This window comes from Sciurus carolinensis, chromosome 1, assembly GCF_902686445.1.
Source record: "Sciurus carolinensis chromosome 1, mSciCar1.2, whole genome shotgun sequence".
Lineage (NCBI taxonomy): Eukaryota > Metazoa > Chordata > Mammalia > Rodentia > Sciuridae > Sciurus > Sciurus carolinensis.
The window spans coordinates 130,031,868-130,055,892 of NC_062213.1; the positions used below are offsets into that span (position 1 = coordinate 130,031,868).

General features: G+C 34.0%; 1 protein-coding gene across 8 annotated transcripts in view; it reads left to right on the forward strand.

Annotated features, from left to right (window-relative positions):
• The window catches only part of Evi5 (ecotropic viral integration site 5), a 217,239-nt gene that overhangs the window by 141,147 nt on the left and 52,067 nt on the right, over nt 1–24,025 (forward strand). For 6 of the 8 annotated variants that reach the window (XM_047549555.1, XM_047549599.1, XM_047549610.1 and 3 more), the window contains 5 exons: nt 9,539–9,673; nt 12,774–12,914; nt 14,215–14,373; nt 19,627–19,773; nt 22,113–22,208. In XM_047549555.1, the coding sequence (XP_047405511.1) occupies nt 9,539–9,673; nt 12,774–12,914; nt 14,215–14,373; nt 19,627–19,773; nt 22,113–22,208 (678 nt within the window). The remainder of the gene's footprint in view (nt 1–9,538; nt 9,674–12,773; nt 12,915–14,214; nt 14,374–19,626; nt 19,774–22,112; nt 22,209–24,025) is intronic. The other 2 variants (XM_047549565.1, XM_047549619.1) reach the window with 1 other exon arrangement.

The following is a 24,025-nucleotide window of genomic DNA, read 5'->3' on the forward strand; positions in this document are numbered from 1 at the left end:
CACAATAGAAAAACCCATGAAACCAGAGGTTGGTTCTTTGAAATGATCAATCAACTTTATAAACTCTGTCCAGTACTTTTGTACCAATAATACAGTTGTTCCTTGGTATCTATGGGGGGATTGGTTCAAGGAGTACTTAAGTACACCTAAATATATGGATGCTTAACTTCTTATGAAATGGCATAGCATTTGCATCTAACCTATGCATACCTCCTGTGTTTCTTAAATCATCTCTAGGTTATTTATAACTAATTCAATGTAAATGCTTTTAAAATAGTTGTTATACTCTACTGTTAAGAAAATATGACAAGAAAAAGATTCATACATGTTCTATTCAGATGCACACTTCTCCCCATCCTTGATTGGTTGATTCCACAATGCAGAACTCACTCTCATTGTATCCATTCACATTTTACCAAAGATTTTTAGCATTCATTGATGGTTGTTTTGAATTAGTTATTATATATTGAGTGTCCAAAATGGATATTTTCATATATTCTCATTTCTTCTACATTTATTAGCTAGTTTTCCTTGGTGGTGCGAGGGGAGACCTTTCTCTCTTTTTTTCTCCTTATCCTCTCTAGTTCCCATTTGCTCACTGTAGACTCTTATTTATCACTCCAGATTCATGGACTTTAGTTTATTCAATATTTCATATCACTTTAATGGTTTTGATGCTTTTGATATAGTGATATGCTGTAGTTATTTTACAATAATAAACTTTTGAGCAGCAATTTATAAAAGGTAGTTTATTTTTAACTCATTTTGGGTATTTACATTCTTTGCAAAAAATGTTTCTGCAGTACATAGTTGTAGAACAATTATTTTTAACAGGTCATTGGTTTCATTTTACACTGGTCCTTGGACGGTTTTAAAAAAATGGTTATAAAAAAATGATTGAAGCTGGGCATGGTGGTGCACACCTGTAATCCCAGCAGCTCAGAAGGCTGAGGTAGGAGGTCACGAGTTTAAAGACAGCCTCAGCAACTTAGAAGGCTCTGAGCAACAGTGAGACCCTGTCTCAAAATCAAAAGGGCTGGGGATATGACTGAGTGGTTCAGTGTCCCTGGGTTCAATTCTAAGTACACACACACACACACAAAAAAAAAAAGCTTGAGTTAGAGCCTGGCACAGTGGCACATACCTGTAGTTCCAGCTACTTGAGAGACTGAGGCAGGAGGATCACACATTCAAGGCCACTCTGGGCAACTTGGTAGGTCGTGTCTGTCCTCAAAAAATGAAAAGGGCTAGGGCACCCCTGAGTTCAATCCCCCAGCCCACACACATAAAATAATTGAGTTAATTTATTATTGAATGAGTATACTAAATATTTTACATGTTCCTTGTCAGTTTTTGCAGAAAGTTGGTAGAAATAGCAGTGCTCCAATCGTAGTTCATGCAATTGCTCATCTGACCGTTTCTTTTAAGTGTGGTAGAGCACAGATGTGTACATGTTGGAATTTTCCCAGTGAGAAAACTGTCTTTGAGTGTAGATTGATTTGTTTAAAAACTTTGTGCCCTACACATGGCTGCATATCATTCAAGTACCCTGATTAAGCAATTTTGTCCAACTGCTCTTGGCTCAGATCAACATTAACAAGGAAGAATTTAGCAGTGAGCTAAGCTGCTGATAGCTGAAAGTTCTTTTGAAATTCTTGAGATCTTTACCAGGAAGTACTTAAGGGGGATCAAGAGAGGTTTTCATCTGACCTTCCGTCTCTTTTTTTATAATTCTAAGAAAATGTGAAAGAATTATGTAGTGCTTCTAAGAACAGTGGATTTGATGTGAGGTCTATAAACTAATCTTACCTAGATTAAACACATGAATAAATATTAATAAAAATACCTGTTTGTCATTGGAAATTGGGAATTCTTCTAGATTATTTATTTGGAAAAATGTGTTTGCTTAGTGGTACTGAGGAATTGCCCCACACCTCATTTACCGAGTGGGAATTTTTTTCTTTATGAATATGAAAGATAGTTGATGAAAGTCTTTCTAAAAATCCAAGATAGATGACTCTGTACATTTAACTTGGTAAACTTTTTGTTGTTATTGTGGATTGAGCCTATGCTTATCACTGAGCTACAAGTCCAGCCTCTCGTTTGGCAAACTGTTGAGCTTTTCACCAGTGTCCCTGTAAATCTGGATTTTTTTTTTTTCGTAAACAAATGGGATACATGTTGTTTCTCTGTTTGTACATGGAGTAAAGGCATACCATTTGTGTAATCATAAATTTACATAGGGTAATACTTTTTGATTCATTCTGTTATTTTTTCCCTCCCCCCACCCCTCCCACCCCTCTTTTCCCTCTATGCAGTCCTTCCTTTCTCCATTCTTGCCCCCCTCCCTAACCCTAACTCTAACCCTAACACTAACCCCTCCCACCCCCCATTATGTGTCATCATCTGCTTATCAGCGAGATCATTCATCCTTTGGTTTTTTGAGATTGGCTTATCTCACTTAGCATGATATTCTCCAACTGCATCCATTTGCCTGCAAATGCCATAATTTTATCATTCTTTATGGTGGAGTAATGTTCCATTGTATATATATGCCACAGTTTCTTTATCCATTCACCAATTGAAGGACATCTAGGTTGGTTCCACAATCTGGCTATGGTGAATTGAGCAGCAATGAACATTGATGTGGCTGTATCTCTGTAGTATGCTGATTTTAAGTCCTTTGGGTATAGGCCAAGGAGTGGGATAGCTGGGTGGATTTTTTTTTTTAACCCAAAGAATTTTGACCTTAGTCTAAAGATTAAATGCCTTACATTTATGCATACTCTTATTTTTCCTTTAAGTTTTAATAACAAATGAGGAATCATTTGAATGGGAATAATTGTTTTTTTTTAAACATCTTTTCATCATTAACAACCAGAGAGAAACATATTTTTAATTAGCACATAATAGCGGAATGCATTGTTAAATATTTATACATGCATACAATATAATTTGGCCCGTCTTGTTCCCTTGTACTTCCCTTTTCCCTTCCTTCAGAGGTAAACTTTCATCCTAAAGGATATATGTAATTTGCAAATCATATAAAAATGACATTTTTTAAAATAAATGCAGTGTAGCAGGTCTGTAAAGAGTACATCTATATTGCTTGGTTTTTAAAAGTATTTAGAATATGTGGTAGCAAAGATTACGAACATCTTTTGGGGGTCCTATGTTGAGGGACAGCAAAATACAGCCTTATTTTACATTTTTCTGCTGTGATTTCATGCTATAGAAAGTATTTTATGGGCTTGGGTTGTAACTCAGTGGTAGAGCGCTTACCTCACATGTGTGAGATACTGGGTTTGATCCTCAGCACCACGTACAAAAATAAAATAAAGGTATCATGTCCATCTACAACTAAAAATATTTTTTTAAAAAAAGAAAGTATTTTATCTTTTATCTGGAGTATTTTATCTTTGTATAATAATGTGTTTTTCCCAAATGCTTTTGGATGTGATAGTACAGATGTACTTACTGTTGTCCATTAAAAACATAGCATAGCCTGTCATCATATTTTTTTTGAAAAAGTGGATCATGGTTGCTAAATGCACATCAGACTAAAAACTAGTTTAGCTCTTACTCTTACTTATAAGAGTCACACCCTGTGTAAATCATAAGGGTTTTTGTTCTCGTAACCCAAAATCTAACTAGTTTATTCGAAAAATAGTTTGCTTACCTACTCTGAAAAGCACTCTTTGGTTTTGTTTATATTGTAGTAATGCAGTTGTCCCTGGTATTGCTTAGATAGTATAGTGTATATATATGCCTTTTAAATATTAATAGCACTACTTTTTAATTAAGAGTTGTGATAAGTGTTACAGAAGAGAAAAATAAGAGTTCTCTGAAATGTATGGATTCCTGTAAAGGATATATGAATGTTATGTTTGAAATTAGCTAGGAACATAATGTGTAAATAAATTTAGATAATATTTGGTTTTTTTTGAATATTTTGTTTTAGTTATAGGTGGACACAGTACCTTTATTTTATTTTTATGTGGTGCCGAGGATCAAACCCAGGGCCCCACACAAGCTAGGTGAGCACTCTACCACTGAGCCACAATCCCAAACCAATATTTGGTATGTTTTATAGACAGTTGTTTTTTTTTTTTTTTCATTAGGATTTATTCACTTAACAATATGGGTTGGGCATCCCTAGTTTAAAAATGTGAAATCCAAATTATTATGAAGTCTGAAATTTTTGATTACAGTTATGATACCCAGTAGTTTTGGATTTTGGATTTTGGATTAGGTGTGTTCAACCACTAGGGTCTCTGCAAAAATTTCCAAATCTGAAAAACTGCAAAATTTGAAACACTTCTAGTCCCAAGCATTTCAGGTAAGGGATACCCAATATGTGGAAAGTTTAAGTAATACTCAGTTTGTGCCAAGGAACATCCCTAGATACAAATGTTTCCCTTTCACTGGGTTAATTATATATCCTTCAAACATTGAATCTGGGAATTTCCTTTAAACCACAAGCAAAAAAAAAAAAAAAAACCACTAAGAACTTTGTAACTTTTGCAACACCAGAAAAGTGCATGAAATTGAAAAACAGATTCTAGAACTTACACTTCTGTTCAGTTGCACTGGAATGGAATGGAATTGCTGGGATCCCAGAAATATTGAATAGATATGTTGGCAGAAGTTGATGTAAGTGTAGGGGATTCCTTTTTTTTTTTTTAAATTATTTTGGCAATATTGGGGACTGAACCCAGGGCCATAATTAGGCATGATAGGCAAGTATTCTGCTGAGCTACATCTTCAGACCTTTTTAAATTTTTCATTTTTGAGACAGGGTCTCATTAAGTTGATTAGACTGGCCTCCCAAGTAGCTAGGACTATAGATTTGTGCCACTGTCTCCTGCCTTAGCCTCCCAAGTAGCTAGGACTATAGATTTGTGCCACTGTGCCCAACTACTCATAGACTTTTAAATTTATGGACCCTCAGTATCAGCTGTCATGATTTTAGCAGTTGTCATTTGGTTAAAAAAAGTTATATGTCCAAGTTATTAATTTGAATATGAAATATACTCTGAGGAATATTTTATTACAAGGACAATATGGAGACCTAGATACTTAGTTTTTTAAACATGCTTAGATTTCTTAATATACCACTAATCCTTAGAAGGATATATATTGTCATTTAACACATGTTTAGGTTAGGAACATGGGCTTTGTAGTTCATGTTCTCAATTAATAGCACTATCAATTACTGTTTAACCTTTCTGAGTCTTACTAGTTTCATTATTAAAGTGGTAGTTGTAGTGAAGTTTACATGAGACTATAAAGTGTTTAGCATGTGCCTGGTACATAGTAAGCACTTAGTATGTTAGCTTTTATCACCAGTGTTATTAGTTATAAACATCAACATGTGTTATAAAACTTTTTGTGGAGAATAGAAAATTGAAACTAATAGCTGACTTCAGGCTGTGTATAGTCCACAGAGGCATCTTTTTAACCTTCCTGTGCTACCTTTTGTCCTGTGACAGAGGTAATTATAATATAGGACTGCAATTGATCCTTAAGTACTGAGTTGATAGAACAATGTCTAGCACATAGTGCTCAATAAAGGCTATTTTTAGGATTAATATTAACATTATTCCATTATCAGCATGCTTAGCTAATGACAGACTGCTAATAATAGAACCAAATTTACACAAAAGCAAAAATTGACATGGTAAAATTTATAATAGACCAAACATTTGACAGAATTGTCACCCTCCTAACCAAATTTAGATATGCAAAAATTTGAACAGGGAATACAGGATATAGTAGAAATAATGTCCAAAAAAGAAATTCAGTTGCAGAAGTTTTAATGGGTCAGATGCAAAATGAAATAAACAATAAAACCTTTAATCAACAAATTTAAACTCATTTGAAAGTGTTTACCTGTTAAGAATTGATCCTAATGAAAACATCTTTTGTCCAATATAAATGGATATGGATACAATGGGCAGGGCTAATTACTGAATGGAAAAATTGATAATGAAATGAAATTGGCTTAATGGAGTTAGGTTCACTTTGAATGTTAAAGAAAGTACACTAGTACTTACATACTTTTCACTAATGTGTGTGTATTAATAAGCGTGGAATTAAAACTTCCTCAGGATCAAAATAGTAAGGGAAGTAAGAGTTTAAGTGGCTGATAGTGTTAAGTGTCATAGGCTGTTCATTGAAGGTAAAAAGCTGAATAAAAGAGAAGAGCTTGTCATTGGGTCTTGATATTGTTACCGAATAGAAGTTTTATGAAAGGAGTACAACTAAGCTAGATTACAGTGGGTTGAGCAACAAATTGGAAGTATAAAAGGAGAAATAACAAATAAAACTATGGAATTTAGAACTTATCCCTTAAACAGTAGAGGACAATCACAAACTTTTGATTTAAGGAACTATGTGATTGAAAATGCTCTTTAGGGAACTCTGGTGCCCTAAAGTGGATTGCTGTAGGGTAAAAATGACAATACAGAGACCAGTTACTAGGGCAGTGATGGGAAATGAAGAGGAAGGAATAACAGGAAAACATTCTAGAGCACAAAATATTAAGTGTTCGATGGAGACAAATAAGGGATTTTAGGCCAGTAGCAAATAGAGAAATCAAGGAAAGGAATTGGTTTATGGAAGATGATGATGAACTTTTCAATGCAGTTTTATTTGGTAGCACATTTGTATGGAAATGAATAGCAGTCAGTCAGAAACTAGAGCAGCTGAGAATTCTAATACTTGGTGTTAGAGAACCAGTGTGGACTTTACATAGGGTAACTGATCATAAGAATAGTCTGGGATTAAAGAAGTACCTTGTGAAGAAATTTTTTAACTTGGGGTATATAAATGCTTCAGGGAAGTCAGAAATTATATTCAGAACTTTGTGAGTGTTATATTTTTGTTCTGAAAAATTGAGTTTGTGTGATTGCTAAGAGTCTGTGACTCAAGGGGTAAAAATCATTGCTAGAGAAAGTAAAGTAGGTGACTAATCATGGAGACAAGACTAAAATACCAAGAACAGAGAACCAAAATAAGACTAGGATTGAAAGTTGCAGAAAATGACAACAGAGGGAAAGATAGAAGTAGTAAACCAGACATAAAAAAAAACCTGAAAAGGTACAGATTGATATTTTATTTGTTCTGATGCCAGAAATACTCTGTATTCCTTAGATCCTGTAAAATTTGCAGTATATTAGTTGAGCATCATCATGATGACCTGGGAATTAAGAATTACCTTCTGTAAACCTGTAACAAAAAGAAAAGAAAATTGTATAACACATAGAATGATCTTAATCCAGAAGTATAAAATAATATTTGGCATATAAAAAGCATAGGGTATGTAGTATACAGAGTTAACATGTTATCAAAACATTTCAGCTCTTAGTAAATTTTACTGATAAAATTTTGTTCTCCATATTACTGTAGTTTTTGCTTTTGGTTGAAATAATTGGTTTATATCAGATCAAGGGCTCCATTCTTCTATGGGCCATTTGAGTTTAATGTTTTTGGGCGAATCTGCTCACAGGATGGTGGCAAACAAACCTGAACTACAGTATCAGGGCTTTAGGTTAAAGGCAAACAATTCTGGTAGTGCTTGTAAAATAATTTTGATCTCATTAAACAAATTGTGGCACTATTTGGATGAGGTCATTCCAAAGACCTCTTTTAATAAGGTAAGTATTAGCTAATGTGGTATACCTGTTGCAGTGCACTTCCTGTGTTAAAGTATTTTAATCATTTCTAGCATCAAATTACTTGGAGGGGCTGGGGTTGTGGCTCAGTGGCAGAGCATTTGCCTAGCATGTGTAAGGCACTGGGTTTGATTCCCAGCACCACATAAAAAAAATAAAATAAATGTCCATCAACAACTAAAAAATATATTTAAAAAATTACTAAGAGAAGCAATATGTAGCTCATGGAATTAGAAAGTCGCCATTTGGACATCTTTTTTAGTTACTGGGACAAGAGAACACCAAGTGTTTTAATTAAGATTTTAATCTTTTTTGAGACAGTATTTCTCTATGTTGCTCAAGCTAGTCTTGAACTTCAGGACTCAAGTGATCCTCCTCAGCAGACTCCTAAGCAGCTGGGACTACAGACTTGTATACCACTGTGCCCAGCTGTTAATAATTTTTAATAGTTTTAATTTAACATCCATTTTGTTCCTAATGTTTTAAAGATTTAAATATTTTTTTCTCTAGTCATGCCAATTCGGTAGATTGTTCTCTGACCCTGTTTTGAAGTTTTGAGTTGCTACTTTTTCTTCAATTACATGAATTAAGTGTGAAATGATAGACAAGTTGTTTTAAAAAGGTGTGTGTGTGTGTGTGTGTGTGTGTGTGTTCATTTTGTGCTAGGAATTGAACCAAGGGCACTTTACTCCTGGGCTGCATCCCCTAGCCCTTTTTGTTTTTCATTTTGAGACAGTCTGTTGCTGACTGACTTCAAACTTGGAATCCTCCTGCCTTAGCCTCCCACGTTGCTGGGATTACAGGTGTATGCCACAGTGCCTGACTAGAAAGCTTTTTGTAATGAAGATTTAGATATTTTTTTGCTTTTGTGTTTTTGTATGGGAACCGATTTGGAAAGAATTTCTTAAGTTGCTTCATTAATTCATTATAGAATAGGAAAGGAAATGGGAAGGTTTCATGCTTCTATGATTGATTTCTCTGTGAGCATCTGCTTTCTCTCTGTTTCCAATGATCATTTCCATGCATTTTTAATGACATCTACATTTTTAAGGCAAACATGGTTTGGTTATTTGGGGATTTAAAGTTGTTCACCTTATTGTGGATGCCATTTTTATTTCCATGAGAGTAAAATAGAATTTTCAGTAACGTGTACATGTCTTCTGTGGTCTATAGCAGTGCTGTCTAATAGCAATTTGTTGAGTCATATGTATAATTTAAAAAATTTTAGTAGCCATATTACAGGGAGTAAAAACAGATAAAATTAATGTTTTTACTCAACATATTTAAAATATTATTTTAACATACAATCAGTGCAAAAATTATTGAGTTGTCTTGTTGTTGTTGTTGTGCTAGGGATTGAACTCAGGGTCTTGTACACGCAAAATGGACACTCTACTACCTAGCTACATCTTCAGCCCTTAATTCATATTAAGTTTTTGAAACTCAATTTGTATTTTATACTTTCAACCTGTTTCACCTTGGATTAGCCACATTTCAAGTGCTTAGTAACCATATGTGGCCAGTGACTATCCTATTGCACAGATCAGGTCTGTAGAGTCAAAACAAATTCTTAGTATCTGGATACTAAAAGGTGTAAATGATAAAAGAAGATGAATGGAAAGGAAATGAATTGGATTTTGTGAATATAATAACTAGTTACTAAAACCCAAAAATATCTTTAAAGATACCAAAACTGAACTTTTTTACTCATTGAGAGGTTAAGTGGAGGAAATATCTGGGAATATTTAGTAGATGTAACTTTTACTGTTTAGTGGCCCTTAATTCCTGAATTATGTATTATTTTTACTGTATACACATCTCCATGCTTCCATGAAATTTCAGTATGTGTTTATAACCTTTAGCATAAATGCAGTTCCAACTACAATGAAGATTTTGTGCTACAGCTAGAAAAGGAATTGGTCCAAGCCCGACTGAGCGAAGCTGAGTCTCAATGTGCACTAAAGGAGATGCAGGATAAAGTCCTGGATATTGAAAAGGTAAGAAACTACACAGATGTTGTCCACCCATAAATTAAAAGGGAGATATGGTAGATTTATTAAGTATTCATTGAGCAATTAAATTAAACTTGGTATTTTTACATTAGAAACCTTACGTATTAGTTAACTAATAGAAAAAAGAAGAAAGATTTTAAAGATTGTCAGCTATTCCTTTGTTGCTACCATACTAATCTAGGCCATATAATTAAGGATAAAAATGGAAATTAGAACTCTTTTAGAGGAAAACAACCAGGGTACTGTTCATAGAAGGATATTTAAGTGTTGAAGAAAAGAAACTTAGGAAACAGAAATGAAGTATCTTCAAATATTGTAATATCTATATGTGGAAGAGATAGAGTAGGACTAGTATATAGACATTTCAGGGAAAATTTCCATCTGAGTGTTAATATTTAGAACCAAGCTAGAACATACGGGAATATGGGAAGTTCCCTTCATGCCTGAGTGGTACTTATTTACCTATACTAACTTACTTCTCCAGGGTATCAAAGAATGTCAAGGCCTAATACATAAGTAGAGTAAATAGAAAGTTGCAGGGTTTTTATAACTCTCATATTTGAGCAACTGTGCTCTAGATCACAAACTCTGAATCTTTTACTTCTCATCTATAACATCACTGATGTTGAATTATTCTTTTTTGCCCCTAGGTACTGTTGAATCAAGAAGGCTTATAGAAAATTGGCTTAACAACCTCAGTTGTTCTTAACTATATCTTAAAGAAATAGAACAGGTGTAGCTAGAATCAGAAGTGGAATAATTTTGCTAGAAATCTGCTTGTTGTTTGTATATTTTCTGGAAAGTGTATTCTCTGATTTTTTGTGAAAAAATCAAGCAACAATGCTGAAAGAAATACCTAACAGAATATTGGTTTCTAATCCAGGAGTATTCAGAACTCTATGGTTTAGATAAGAATCTAAGTCTTACAGTTGGAAAGACTGAATATTTGGTAGAAAGAGTGTGTTTGGATCCAGTTAAAAAATGAATTTCTTAAAAAATGTTCACCATCTTTAGTAATAAGAGGAATGCAAATCAAAACTACACTAAGACTCCATCTCACCCCAATTAGAATGGCCGTTATCAAGAATACAAGCAACAATAGGTGTTGGCGAGGATGTGGGGAGAAAGGTACACTCATACATTGCTGGTGGGGTTGCAAATTAGTGCAGCCACTCTGGAAAGCAGTGTGGAGATTCCTTAGAAAACTTGGAATGGAACCACCATTTGACCCAGCTATCCCACTCCTTGGCCTATACCCAAAGGACTTAAAATCAGCATACTACAGAGATGCAGCCACATCAATGTTCATAGCTGCTCAATTCACAATAGCCAGATTGTGGAACCAACCTAGATGTCCTTCAATTGATGAATAGATAAAGAAACTGTGGTATATATATACAATGGAATATTCCTCAGCTATAAAGAATAATAAAATTATGGCATTTGCAGGCAAATGGATGAAATTGGAGAATATCATGCTAAGTGAGATAAGCCAATCTCAAAAATCCAAAGGACGAATGATCTCACTGATAAGCAGATGATGACACATAATGGGGGGTGGGAGGGGGGCAAGAATGGAGGAAGGAGGGACTGTATAGAGGGAAAAGAGGGGTGGGAGGGGTGGGGGGGGATATAACAGAATGAATTCAAACATCATTACCCTATGTAAATGTATGATTACACAAATGGTATGCTGTTACTCCATGTACAAACAGAAACAACATGTATCCCATTTGTTTACAATAAAAATTAATTTTAAAAAAATGAATTTCTTGCCGGGGAAGTGGCAGATTCCTGTAGTCCCAGCTACTTGGGAGACTGAAGTAGGAGTACCCCTTGAGCCTAGGAGTTCAAGGCCATCCTGGGAAACATAGGGAGACCTGTCTGATTTCTTAAGTGACTGTGTTAATATTCACGTAGAGTAGAAAAGAAGTTGGAAGTTTGCATTATGGTTAACTTTGTTGTGCAACATTCTCTTTGTCTGCTTCCAGTGGTCTTTTAATGCATATAGATTAGTATATTCTGATTTTCAGTTTAAAAAATGTTTAAAATCTATCATAAAAAGGTGTGTAATTTATGAGAATTTCTTTATTCCATAATCCCTGTGAACTGAAATCTTTGTGGCCACTGTAAAATGTTTTAGAGATAGAAATTGTCATAGAATCAGACCTCAAAATCTCAACAGTACCTTAGTTTACCCAGGGAACTTTCCCCAGGGTTATTTTTGGATCTCCTGTTAACTTTTCAGAGCAGTTTAATACTGAGCTACCCAGGTGGGTCTTTTAGTGTGGTAAGAGATTGATTTAAATCTTGTATCCATCAAGCAAATATTTAGGTCATCTTGGTATTAATTTCTTTACTATTGATATAGATAGTGCCTGATACACAAGATTTGACACACCTTACCAAGATGACGTGCTAAGAAAATAAAAACAGATTTTCAACTGTTGTTTTCTTTAAATCTTTAAATCAGCAGTATTTATAAGAACCCCAAAGTGCAAACAACCTGGATTTCCATTCACTGATGAATAAATAAAAATGTGGTGTCTGTACACTAGAATATTATTTAGCAATAAAAAAGAAATGAACCTTGAAAACATGGTGCTAAGTGAAATAAGCTAGTCACAGAAAAACCCCACATATTGTATAATTCCATTTATATGGAACGTCAAGAATAGGCCAGTCCATAGACACAGGAAGTAGATTAGTGGTTGCCAGGAACTGGGGGTATAGAGAATGAATAATGATTTCCAATGGGCATAAGGTTCCTTTTTTTTTTTATTATTTTCTTTGGTACTGGGGGTTGAACCCAGGGCCTTGTGCTTGCAAAGCAAGCACTCCACCAACTGAGCTATATCCCCAGCCCAAGCTTTCTTTTTTGAAATATAAAAATATTCTGAAATTAGAATTTGGTTATGACTAATAACTCACTTACATACTTTAAAAGGGTAAGTTTTATGGTGTATGAAATATATTTTAATAAAAGTGAATAAAATATAATTACATATCATACAAAATAGTGTGTGCCATATTTTATATTATTTCTTGAATTCAAAAATCCCAAGTTAAATTTTCTCTCAATTAGAGAAATAACTCCTTTCCTGATGAGAACAACGTCGCAAGGCTTCAGGAGGAACTCATTGCTGTGAAACTGAGAGAAGCAGAAGCCATTATGGGTTTGAAAGAACTTAGACAGCAAGTCAAGGATTTAGAAGAACACTGGCAGGTATACCAATATATTTTATGTGCTTTTCAGAAAGCAAATAAAACCCAAATATCTAGTTTGTGAGTGTTTGAAGTAGCTGATGACCAACTATAGGAGATGGGTTAAAAGTGAGAAAAATCTTTGATTAATGTCAAGATTAAGAGCATTTATAATTTGAGGGTACACTTAAGCTGTTCCTCCCTTCTTAATTCATTTTCTTTTTTTAAATATTTTTCTAATTGTCAGTGGACCTTTATTTATACATGGTGCTGAGAATCAAACCCAGTGCCTCACATATGCTAGGCAAGTGCTCTACCACTGAGCTAAACCCCAGCCCCTCCTTCTTAATTCTTACAATGAAATTAAAGATAAAATAGAAATCAGGTCATATTTTTTTGTCTCACTGTTGTGTATACATAAACATTTTTCAAAGAAGTCTAAGAAGTACTCCTTTTGTACTGTACATATTTTTTCTAATGTTGATATTAAATCGATGATCAGTGTGAAACGAGGAGGGTGGCAGCAATATAAATTTGTCTATAAATTTGTAACTTCCTTTGAAAATGGTTATTTCACAAAATAAATGAAATATAGCTAATTATATGCCCACAAATTTATCCACACATGAGAAAAATTATTGACAAGGAAGAAAATGCAGCAGTCTGTAAGACAGAAGAGAACGAGGGAATTAAAAAAAAAAAAAAACTACACATAGTTTCAGAAATGGTTTGAATTGAGGGGAGATAGGGACATCTGTCCAAGAGTAAAATTATACCTTGACATTGCCATGGCTATTTTTTTTTTTAAGTATTTCATAGAAAGTATCAGGTTGCAATAAACTGAAAGTCAAAAAATGATAACTCAAAACTGGTCCTTGACCACAAATTTTGAGAAACACTGCCCATAACTTCTAATATTGCTTCCTTAATGAATGACCCTATTTTTTTCTTTTCTTGGCATTTTATTGAAGATAATATGAAAAACTCTATTAAAAATTTGGATTAAAATCGTACTCTTTACCAGACTTACTCCTCAGTATATGTAGAGAAAAAATTTGCATTGCATCTGAGTTTATATTCAGGTCTGCCAGTTACTATCTCTGTGACTTTCCTAAAGTTATGAAATCACAGTGTCCCTTTTCTTACTGTAAAATGAAGATAAAAGTACCTAACTTTTAAGATTTTCTGGGGATTAAATAAAATAATGAAATAATATGTGGAACATACTTACTATAGTACCAACCCCGAAATACTTGCTTTGTAAAGTTAGCTCTTATTTTGATACTGGGAGTTTTTGTTGCAATATAAGTTTTGTGCTTTAGCGCCACTTAGCTCGTACTACTGGGAGATGGAAAGATCCACCTAAGAAAAATGCTGTGAATGAGTTGCAAGAGGAATTGATGACCATTCGACTTAGAGAAGCTGAAACGCAGGCAGAAATAAGAGAAATAAAACAAAGGATGATGGAAATGGAAACACAGGTATGATGGGAAAGCCCAGTAGGTTTGAAAGTATTATTAGCAGATCAGAGTTTTATCATAGATTATATCATACCTAGGATAAAGGTAAAAGGTGAAGTATGGGTCTGTCTAGGCTGTGATTTTCTATCCTAGATGTAAAGGGCTTAAAATTGTTTTCTTTGATTTCGGAGATTTAATCCCTGCTTCGTCGATCCATTCAACAAAGTTTAAGCAGGGTAGACTGCATTTGACTTTATTAGGTAAAACTCAGACCTTGTTGCACAGCTTGAGAAGAAACTTTCAAGTAGAGCAAAAATTTATCAACCTTAACACTTAATATTTTGAGCTAATATTCTTTGTTTTATGGAGCTATTCTGGGTACTGTAGGATATTTGACAGCATACCTGGTCTCCCCAGCATACCTGGTCTCCCCACGAGGTGCCTGTCATATCTCTCCCAATCCAGGTTGTGGTGACCAAAACTGTTTCCATGCATTTTCAGTAGTCCCTTGGAATGGGGATTGGGAGAGCATAAATGCCCCTAATTGAGAACCACAAATGTGGAATATTATGTGAATGATTCTTCCTCAAGTTATGTAATAAGTAATCAGTTGTAAAATTGTTTACTGTTTTTCTCTAAAGTTCCCTATTACTCTAATAAATGCTATCTTAAATATACTTAAGATCTCAAGGGCTTTTTTATGGAACCCATTTACATTGTGAAAGCACATTTAATTTGTTTCTTTTTTGGTACCAGGAATTGACCCCAGGAGTTCTTAACCACTGAGCCATATCCCCAGCCCTTTTTATGCTTTATTTATTTATTTATTTATTTATTTATTTATTTATTTATTTATTTTGCGGTGCTGGGGATCGAACCCAGGGCCTTGTGCTTGCAAGACAAGCACTCTACCAACTGAGCCATCTCCCCAGCCCTATGTTTTATTTCGAGACAGGGTCTTGCTAAGTTGCTTAGGGCCTCGCAAAGTTGCTGGGACTGGCTTGGAACTTGGAATCCTCCTCTCAACATCCTGAGCCCTACATTTGGTTTTTATGTGGTACATTTGCATGGACCATACTCTGTATGTAGTTCTTACTTCTTATCCATGGGATTGCTTATAGGATCCCTTTCAGATACCAAATCTGCAGGTCTCCAAGTCCCTTATATTAAATGGTTTAGTATTTGCATATGACCACTGTTATTCTCCCATATACTTTAAATCATCTCTAGATTACATGTAATGCTTAATACAATGCAAATGGTATGTAAGTAATTGTTATTCTGTATTGTTTAGGAAATAATGACAAGAAAAAAAGTCTGTATGTGTTCAGTTACAGATGCATTGTGTGTGTGGTTTTTTTTTTTTTTTTTTTAATATTTTTGATCCTTTGTTGAATCCATGGATGCAAAATGTGTGGCTCCAGAGGGCTGACTACTCCATGGATGCTATTTGGTTTTCAAAGTATTTATTCAGTCAGTAGAGGGCAATGTTAACTCATGTCATTCTGTATTCCATTGTGCAAAATGATCCACCTGTCTCAAAATGAATGTGTAATTTCTTTAGACTAAATAGATCTTGTTTTACATTTTTCACAGTTATTTGTTATATTTTCAGTATAATTAAAATAACATTGAAGAGATACTGTAAGATTATGAAGAACAGAATATCTAGGTTTTATAGTGGGAAATAATTTCTGATGATGATGATTATTATATATTTATTATTTTTATAATCAGAATTTATCTTAGCAAAGATAATAAAAATGTAAATACCGGTTTTAAGCCAGTGTTGAGGATTCATCTCACAGCAGGTAGAGGTGAATGAATCATATTCAACAAACATGGTTTTGAGAACTTTGACACAAGAAGCACTATCCCAGCCATTAAAGGACTTATTTGGTAACAGGCATGCGCAAGTGACTATATTTAATATGATTCAGAAATCTGGAAAGTAGACAGATAGAAATTGCTATGGAAAATAAGAGGGGAAAATTAATTCCAACTAGGTATTTTGGCTTTTTAAGGAATTTGTGTTTTGAACTGTTCCAGACTTGTGGGAATGATTTTGGATAGATTTTGCTGAAAAGGGGATTGCGTAAGGCACTGGTTTCTAAATGTCATTGTTTGAACGGGTGATAATTCATATAGAAACTAAAAACAGTGTGGTGTAAAAGTGGTAATGAAATTATGTCAAATACCCATATACCCACCATCCAGACTGAGATTTACCTGTGTTTTTATGTATAACTCCAATTCCTTCATATTAAGAACTTTTACATAAGTCTGTCTAGGGAGTATATGTCATTTTATTGAGCTATTGTCCTCTTGATTTATACAGATTTTTGCTTTTGCAATTAATGCTATTCTGCACATTTGTGCATGTGTTTCCTTGTGTGTATCTCCAAGAGTTTCTTCAGTACAGGTATTCTGACCTTTTTAATGTGCCATGAATGCTTTTTGGCAGTCTGGGGCCTATGGACCCCTTCCCTTTACAAAACAATGTTTTTGAATGCATAAAACGAAATATACTGGATTGGGAAACAAACCATTTATATATTGAGATACATTTATCAAAATCCTAAAAACAAATATGTGACATAGAACACAGACAAAGACAACATATAACACATTTTTCTTGCGGAATTCAGTTTGTTATTTATTTATTTTGGTACTTAAATTCACAAGTTAAATTATAGTTTTCCGATCCTTTTATATTTTCAACTTACCTGTTTATATATATCTCTGATAAACAGCATATTAGATACCTTTTAAAATTGAACCTGACAAATGGTTGTTTAACTCTGAATATACCAAAAATTACTAAGCTATGTGTATACTTAAAGTAGGTGAATTTTATATGTGAGCTATATCTCAATAAAACTATTAAAAAATCCAGTCTCACAGTTTCTTCCAGATATCATGCTTAGTCCATGCTTTGTGATCCTGTTTGGGTTACTCTCTGTCACTTTGCTAGTTATTTTCTGTTTATTCCATCTATTCTTTATTTTTTCTTCTTTTTCTATCTTTTCTTGGATTTATTGAACACTTATTATGGCTTATTTTATATTCCCAATTAGCTTATTTATATTCCTTTTAAGAAATTTTTTGGTGATTGTTCTAGGTTTTATGGTACACATCTACAATCAGAGCTTACCTTCAAATAATGTTATGAATTATAAATGAATTGTTTCATGTGTGATATAAAATCCTTACAACTGTATATTCTTAATTCTTCCTCTTGTGCTATTGTTGTCATATATTATAATAATGTATGCTAATAATTTTGTTTTTAATCAGCATCTTTTATAGATTTAAAATTTTTTAATGAAATTTGTTTTCCCTTCAGATTATTCCATTTCAGTACTCATTTTTGTGTAGATCCTTGTATTCCTTCCACTTGGAAAGCTTCCTTTGACATTTCTTGTAGTGCTGAGCTGCTCACATAGAATTTCTTAGGGTTTTTGGGGAGGGTGGAGGAAGCAGTGAGAGTTTAAAACATATTTACAGAGTATTGAATTCTGGATTGACAGGTCTTTTTTCTTTCACCGCTTTTAAATCATTCCCTTATCTCTGTTTCATAAACCATGCAAGCTGAAATTCTATTGTAATTCTTATTTTTGTTCCTCTACATGTAATGTGGTTTTCCTTACCCTGCTGCCTTTAACATGTTCTTTCTAGATGTCTCTCCCTCAGGAGTTTGCCTGCATTCTCCTTTGAATGTGTATATGCTTTTTTAAAATCAGTTTGTGTCTCTGGGTGGCAGGGAGAAAGAAAGAAAAAAAATTCTGTCCTTTATTTTTAGCAGTTTGAATGTGATATACCTAGTGTGGTTTTTGCTCTTTTTCCTTTTAGTTTCTTGGCTTTGTAGATGGTGTCTATCATGAATTTTGGAAAATTTCTGGATATTATGCCTTGGTCATTAAGTAATTTTGGTTTTCTTCCACCCATATATGGTTCTAGTTCCAGTGATATCCATGTTGGGTTGTTTCTTATTGTACAATAGAATTTCTTTCCTTTTTGTAGTGCTGGGGATCAAACCCAGGACGTTATACATGCTATGTTATACACGCACTGTATCCCTGCTTTCTTGTTGTCCAGCAACTCTTGGGTGCTCTGTTCTTTCCCCCTCCTCTATTATTTTTTTCTTACTGCATTTTTAGTTTCTGTTGACATTAAGTTCACTGATTATTTTCTCCACTTCATTGAGTTGTTAGATGAAGCCATTGAAGGAATTCTTGTCAGGGTTTTCCATTTCTAGTTTTTCTGATTATTGCTAGGAGTTCTCATTTTTCTGAGGAAATTACCAATCTGATCTTACATATTTTCAAAATTTCTCTTAGAGCCTTTGACATATTAATCATAGTTATTTTAAATTCCCCATCAGATAATTTCAGTATCTGTGTCGTATTATGAGACCAAGTCTATTGATTGCTTTGTCCCTTGCTAGTGTTTTAGGGTTTTTTTTTACCTTCTATACTTTGTAAATTTTTGATGAAAGCTCAATATTTTATATGGGGCAGTAGTCTAAGGTAAAAGTGTTTTACACCTAGAAATGGGTATACTTTTCCTCCTACCAGACCTTTCATGTGGGAGATTTGAGTTAATATAGTCAGGAGATGGGCTAAGTTTGAGGTTTGTTGTTTCTGTGGTTATCCACAGTGTACCACAGCCATCAAAATCCTTTAGCAATGCCTTATTTTAGAGTAGGGGCTGGTTTGCCAGAGGGCTTTTCTCGGTGTCTTCCCTTCCTTCATACTACCTCAGAACGAGGTCTGTCTCCAGGTTTATTTCTCTAGTACTCATAACACAGAGTTGGAACTACAGTGGTGCTTCCTATGATTCTAATAAGTCCCAGTCTTGGGCTACATAATGTTTTCAGATCTGGGGTATTTGGCCTTTTAATGTTCCTCCCAACCTTGGGCTGTTGTCCTAGTCCCAATACATCATTTCTCTGTCTACTCACTTCATATCCCCATTGCCTCTTTCAGAAATGAGTATTTTTAAGTTATATGAAAACATTCTTATAGTTTATAGACTTTTTTGTATAAATGATGTATTGAGTTACAACATTTCTTATAAAAACGGACCACAGGTATTCCTTTGGAGGATTAGTATTTTAAAACAGTTTTATATCTCATTTTTTCAGTGTTTATTGAATAAAACTGACCTGTAACTGATAACATTTTTATGTCATTGTATAAAATGGATAGTTAAAAATTTTTAATTTTTAGCCCTTTTATATATAGGGTGCATAATTATATTTCTGCTCATTAGAACCAGATCAATAGTAATCATCTTCGAAGAGCAGAACAAGAGGTGATCAGTCTACAGGAGAAGGTACACTATCTTTCTGCACAGAACAAAGGACTGCTTGCTCAATTAAGTGAAGCAAAGCGCAAACAAGCAGAGATTGAATGCAAGGTAAATATGTCAAATAGCTGGTTTGTGGTTTTAATGCCTTTCTTTCATAGGTTGTTTCATCATGACTAGTTGTTCATTTTTTGTTTGTTTGTTTGTTTGTTTGTTTGTGGGGGTTTTTTGATACCAGGGATTGACCCCAGAGGCACTTAACCCCTGAGCTACATCCCCAACTCTTTAAAAAAATATTTTATTTAAAGACAGGGTCTCACTAAGTTGCTGAGGCTGGCTTTGAACTTGTAATCCTCCTGCCTCAGCCTCCCCAGCCGCTGGGATTATAGGTGTACACCACACACCTGGCATTTGCTTTTGTTTCTGTTTTGTTTTGTTTTATTTTGTTTTGTTTGGTTTGATTTGGTTTGGTTTTAAACCAATCTACTTCTCACTTCTCCTGAAATTGTTTTGGTGGTTCTTTTATACCAGGTTAGCTCATCTTACTTCTGGGGTGAATTTCAGACAAGAAACATCATTTTCAGTCACATCCTTGGTTAACTTAATTTCCTGCATTGGCATTTACTATGTATACCTTTACAGTGTTTCTTTTGTCTAGTAGCCCTTTAAAACTGAAGCTTTCAATGACTCAGCCCAGAACGTAACTTGGAGAGGTGAGGGCTCCATTGCTTTGAGTGGTATCTTGTTTAGTGGGAAGTCAATATTGACATGTTTTCTGGGTAGAGTAGAGAGCAAAAGAAATGTATATGTACCATTGGGTCAGGATAAAATGGATACATTTCCCATGGTTCTTTTAATCAGTTTTTCTGTGTGTGGGTGGATGGTTGAGTATGTGAGAAGTGTTTGATTCAAAAACAACAAAAGTATTTGAAGGCAAGGATATTTTTCCCTAAAATAAATTTACAGTGTTAACAGTAATGGGAGAGAGATTGGGGAGTAAGATGTAGGAGAGGGTGTGTGTATGTGTGTGTGTGTGTGTGTATGTGTGTGAGAGAGAGAGAGAGAACTAGAGATAAGTGTAGTGTGCATATTAGAATGAATTACTGAAGACAAGTTATGAAATTTTGAAATAAACTAGACATCTATCTAGTGGATGGTAGGACTAATGCCCTTTAAATATTCCAGCCTTCTTTTTCTGTGAGAAGTAAGACTTTTTAAGTAGTACATATAAAGCTGTAATTCCATCAACTTGTTCTGGTGTCATTAAAAACCAAGAGTGAAGCTTGAGTGGTTTATCAGTGTCACTGAAATCCAGAGATGAAATTCCATCCTAATAAATATGCATCGCTCTTACAATTCACACTGTGACAGAAATCTGTAGGTAGTACTAAAATTTGTTGTAATTAAACATAATCCCATTTGAAGGATATGCATGAACTAATTAAAAGTAAAATGATGTAAAATGAGGTTATCTTAATCTGATTTTTATATTAATCTGGTTTTTTATGATGCCAAATTGTCTATCCTCAGAATAAATTTAATCTTTTTGCATTTTTAATATAAATTTTCTTTGAACATTTTGATAACAATATTATTGCACTTAATATTGCTTCTTAAATATCTTAGCACCTGTTAGTGAAGAAAAATTTTTTTTGGAAATACATATGTGTACAACTTGCTGATGAAAATGGTTATCTGAGTTTACCTAAGTAATGGGTATAGATTTGGAATATTAGAGGATTTGAAGAACTGATATAGGATTTTATTAATTTTTATTGTCCATTAGTACTTCTGTAAAGTATGTTGTACATGCTGACTCTGATTATCCCAAATTTAAGCAATATATTAATTTATTCAATCTTAGGTAATGCCTTTTGTAGATTTTTAATAATTAATAAAATGAAATGTCACTCTAGCATCTAGTACTTTCTGACTAAATGTACATATTTTACCTTGTCATGTTGATTGAATTCAGGAACAAATTAACTTTTTCAAGGAAGTCAGTCCTTGAATTATATAAATCTGAATCATTTTCAGTTAGTTTTATATGATTATAGCTCATGGTCTGTTGATAATTAATCATAAAAGCTCATTTTATTTTTCACTTATACAAAATATCAGGAAATGGTAATATTAGTATTTTCTCTGTACAACTGAATTTGAATATTCTCGCTTTAAGTTAAAATAATACAAGTCTCTGATCCCCAGTTTCAAAATCCAAAATACTCTGAAACCAAAAAGTTTCATAAATTTCACACAAATTTATTTGAAAGCAAAACCTGATTTAATGTACAGCCACTTAAAATTTGTTTTTTACCCCACTTAGTATGGATATTTATACTTCAGTGTTTTATTATAGATGCTCCTCAGACACTTTTCTAAAATCTGGAAGAAAAATCGCACTTCCCAAACATTACTGGTTTATTAGTTTGTTTTGTTTGCCACCCTAGAACAAGGAAGAAGTGATGGCTGTGAGACTCCGAGAAGCAGATAGCATAGCTGCTGTGGCTGAACTACAGCAGCACATTGCTGAGCTTGAAATCCAGGTACCGTATAAAAATAATAGACTGCATCTAATATGATGTCATAGCCCCCCCTTTTCTGTGTAACTAATGAATAACTTATTTCTTTATCCCATGACTGTGATTCTAGTTTCAATATTTACTCTTTTCCAAGTTCTTTTTTTTTTCCATTGTGGTGAAACATACATAACATAAAGTTTGCTATTTTAAAGTATACAGTTCCAAGGAGTTAAGTGCATTTTATGTAGTGCACCCATCACCACCATCCATCTCCAGAAATTTTTCATCTTCTCTGACTGAAAATCTGTGTCCATTAAACATTAACTTCCCATTCTCTCTTCCCTCCAGCCCCTGGCAATCACTACTGTATTTTCTGTAAATACAATGTATTTATAGAAATGTATTTATAAATCTGACCATTCTAACTATCTCATATAAGTATATTATACTATATTTTTTTGTGTGTGACATTTCACTTAGCATGTCTTTAAGGTTCATTCATATTATAGCATGTGTCCAAATTTCCTTCCTTTTTAAGGCTGAATAACATTTCTTTATGTTTATGTACTACCTTTTGATTATCTGTTCCTTCATTGCTCCACCTTTGGGCTACTGTAAATGATGCTACTGTGAACATGGGTGCACAGATATCTTGGGAGTCCATGCATTTACTTCTTTTGGGTATATATAGTACCTAGAAGTAGAATTTCTGAATCATGTAGTTCTGGTTAATTTTTTTGTGAAATAGTTATACTATTTTTGTAAGCAGCTATGTTATTTTACTCTCTTACCAGCAGTGCACAAAAGTTCTGTTTTCTCCACGTCCTCATCAAAGCATGCTGATTTTCTAGGGCCTTTTACAAATAATTTGCCATCCTAATGGGTATGAAGTGGTAGCTCTTTGTGGTTTTGATTCGCGTTTCCCTAATAATAGGTAACATTGAGCATATTTTTACTTGCTCGTTTGACATTTGTTTATCTTCTCTGGAGATTGTTCATTCAAGTCCTTTTTCCATTTTTTATTTTACTACTAGTGGAACAAATAAATTAGAAATTTCCAGGGTGGTGTTATTGTGAACAGTGCTGTGATCATGAGCATGTGCATACTACCTTGATCATATGTGCACAAGTTTATCTAGCCTGTATACCAAGATGTGGAGTTGCTGGGTTGTGGGGCTTACAAATCTTCAACCTTATTTTCCAAAGTGCTTTAATAGTTTAGACTCCTATGAAAGTTTAGCTGCCTATGAAAGTTCTTCTTGTGCTACATCCTCCCCAATGCTTGATGGTGTCACATGTTTTAATTTTTGCCAATCTGGTAGGTATGCAGTGATCTTTCTTCATGGTTTTAATTTATATTTCATTACTAAAAAAGTTAGCCATTTGGATTCCCTTTTTTAAAAACCCTGATAAGGGTTTTTGCTTATATTTGTGTTAGGTTGTCTGTCTTTTTCTTATGGATTTGTAGTTCCTTATATATTGATCTTACGTTCTTCAAATGTTTTGTGAATATCTACTCTTACTCTATGGCTTGTCTTTTGGCCTACTTACATATTTGGTAAGTAGGCCAGTAATTTAAACAGTTCCACCTGAAAGTTGTGCAAGCACTTTAAATTCAACGTTTAAGGTCAGACATGTTTCTTTTCCATCCAAAATGTTTTCCTTCTTTTTATCTCATCTTGATTAGTGGATCATCTCTTATCAAATTACTCAACCTACTAGTGACTTCAAGTATCTTTTTTTTAATCCTATAGCATATATAGCAAGGGTGTATATAGAAGGTGTATAAGTTTTCCACTTAAGAAGATAACAAATTATTGTACAAAGTGCTTATGCTAGTT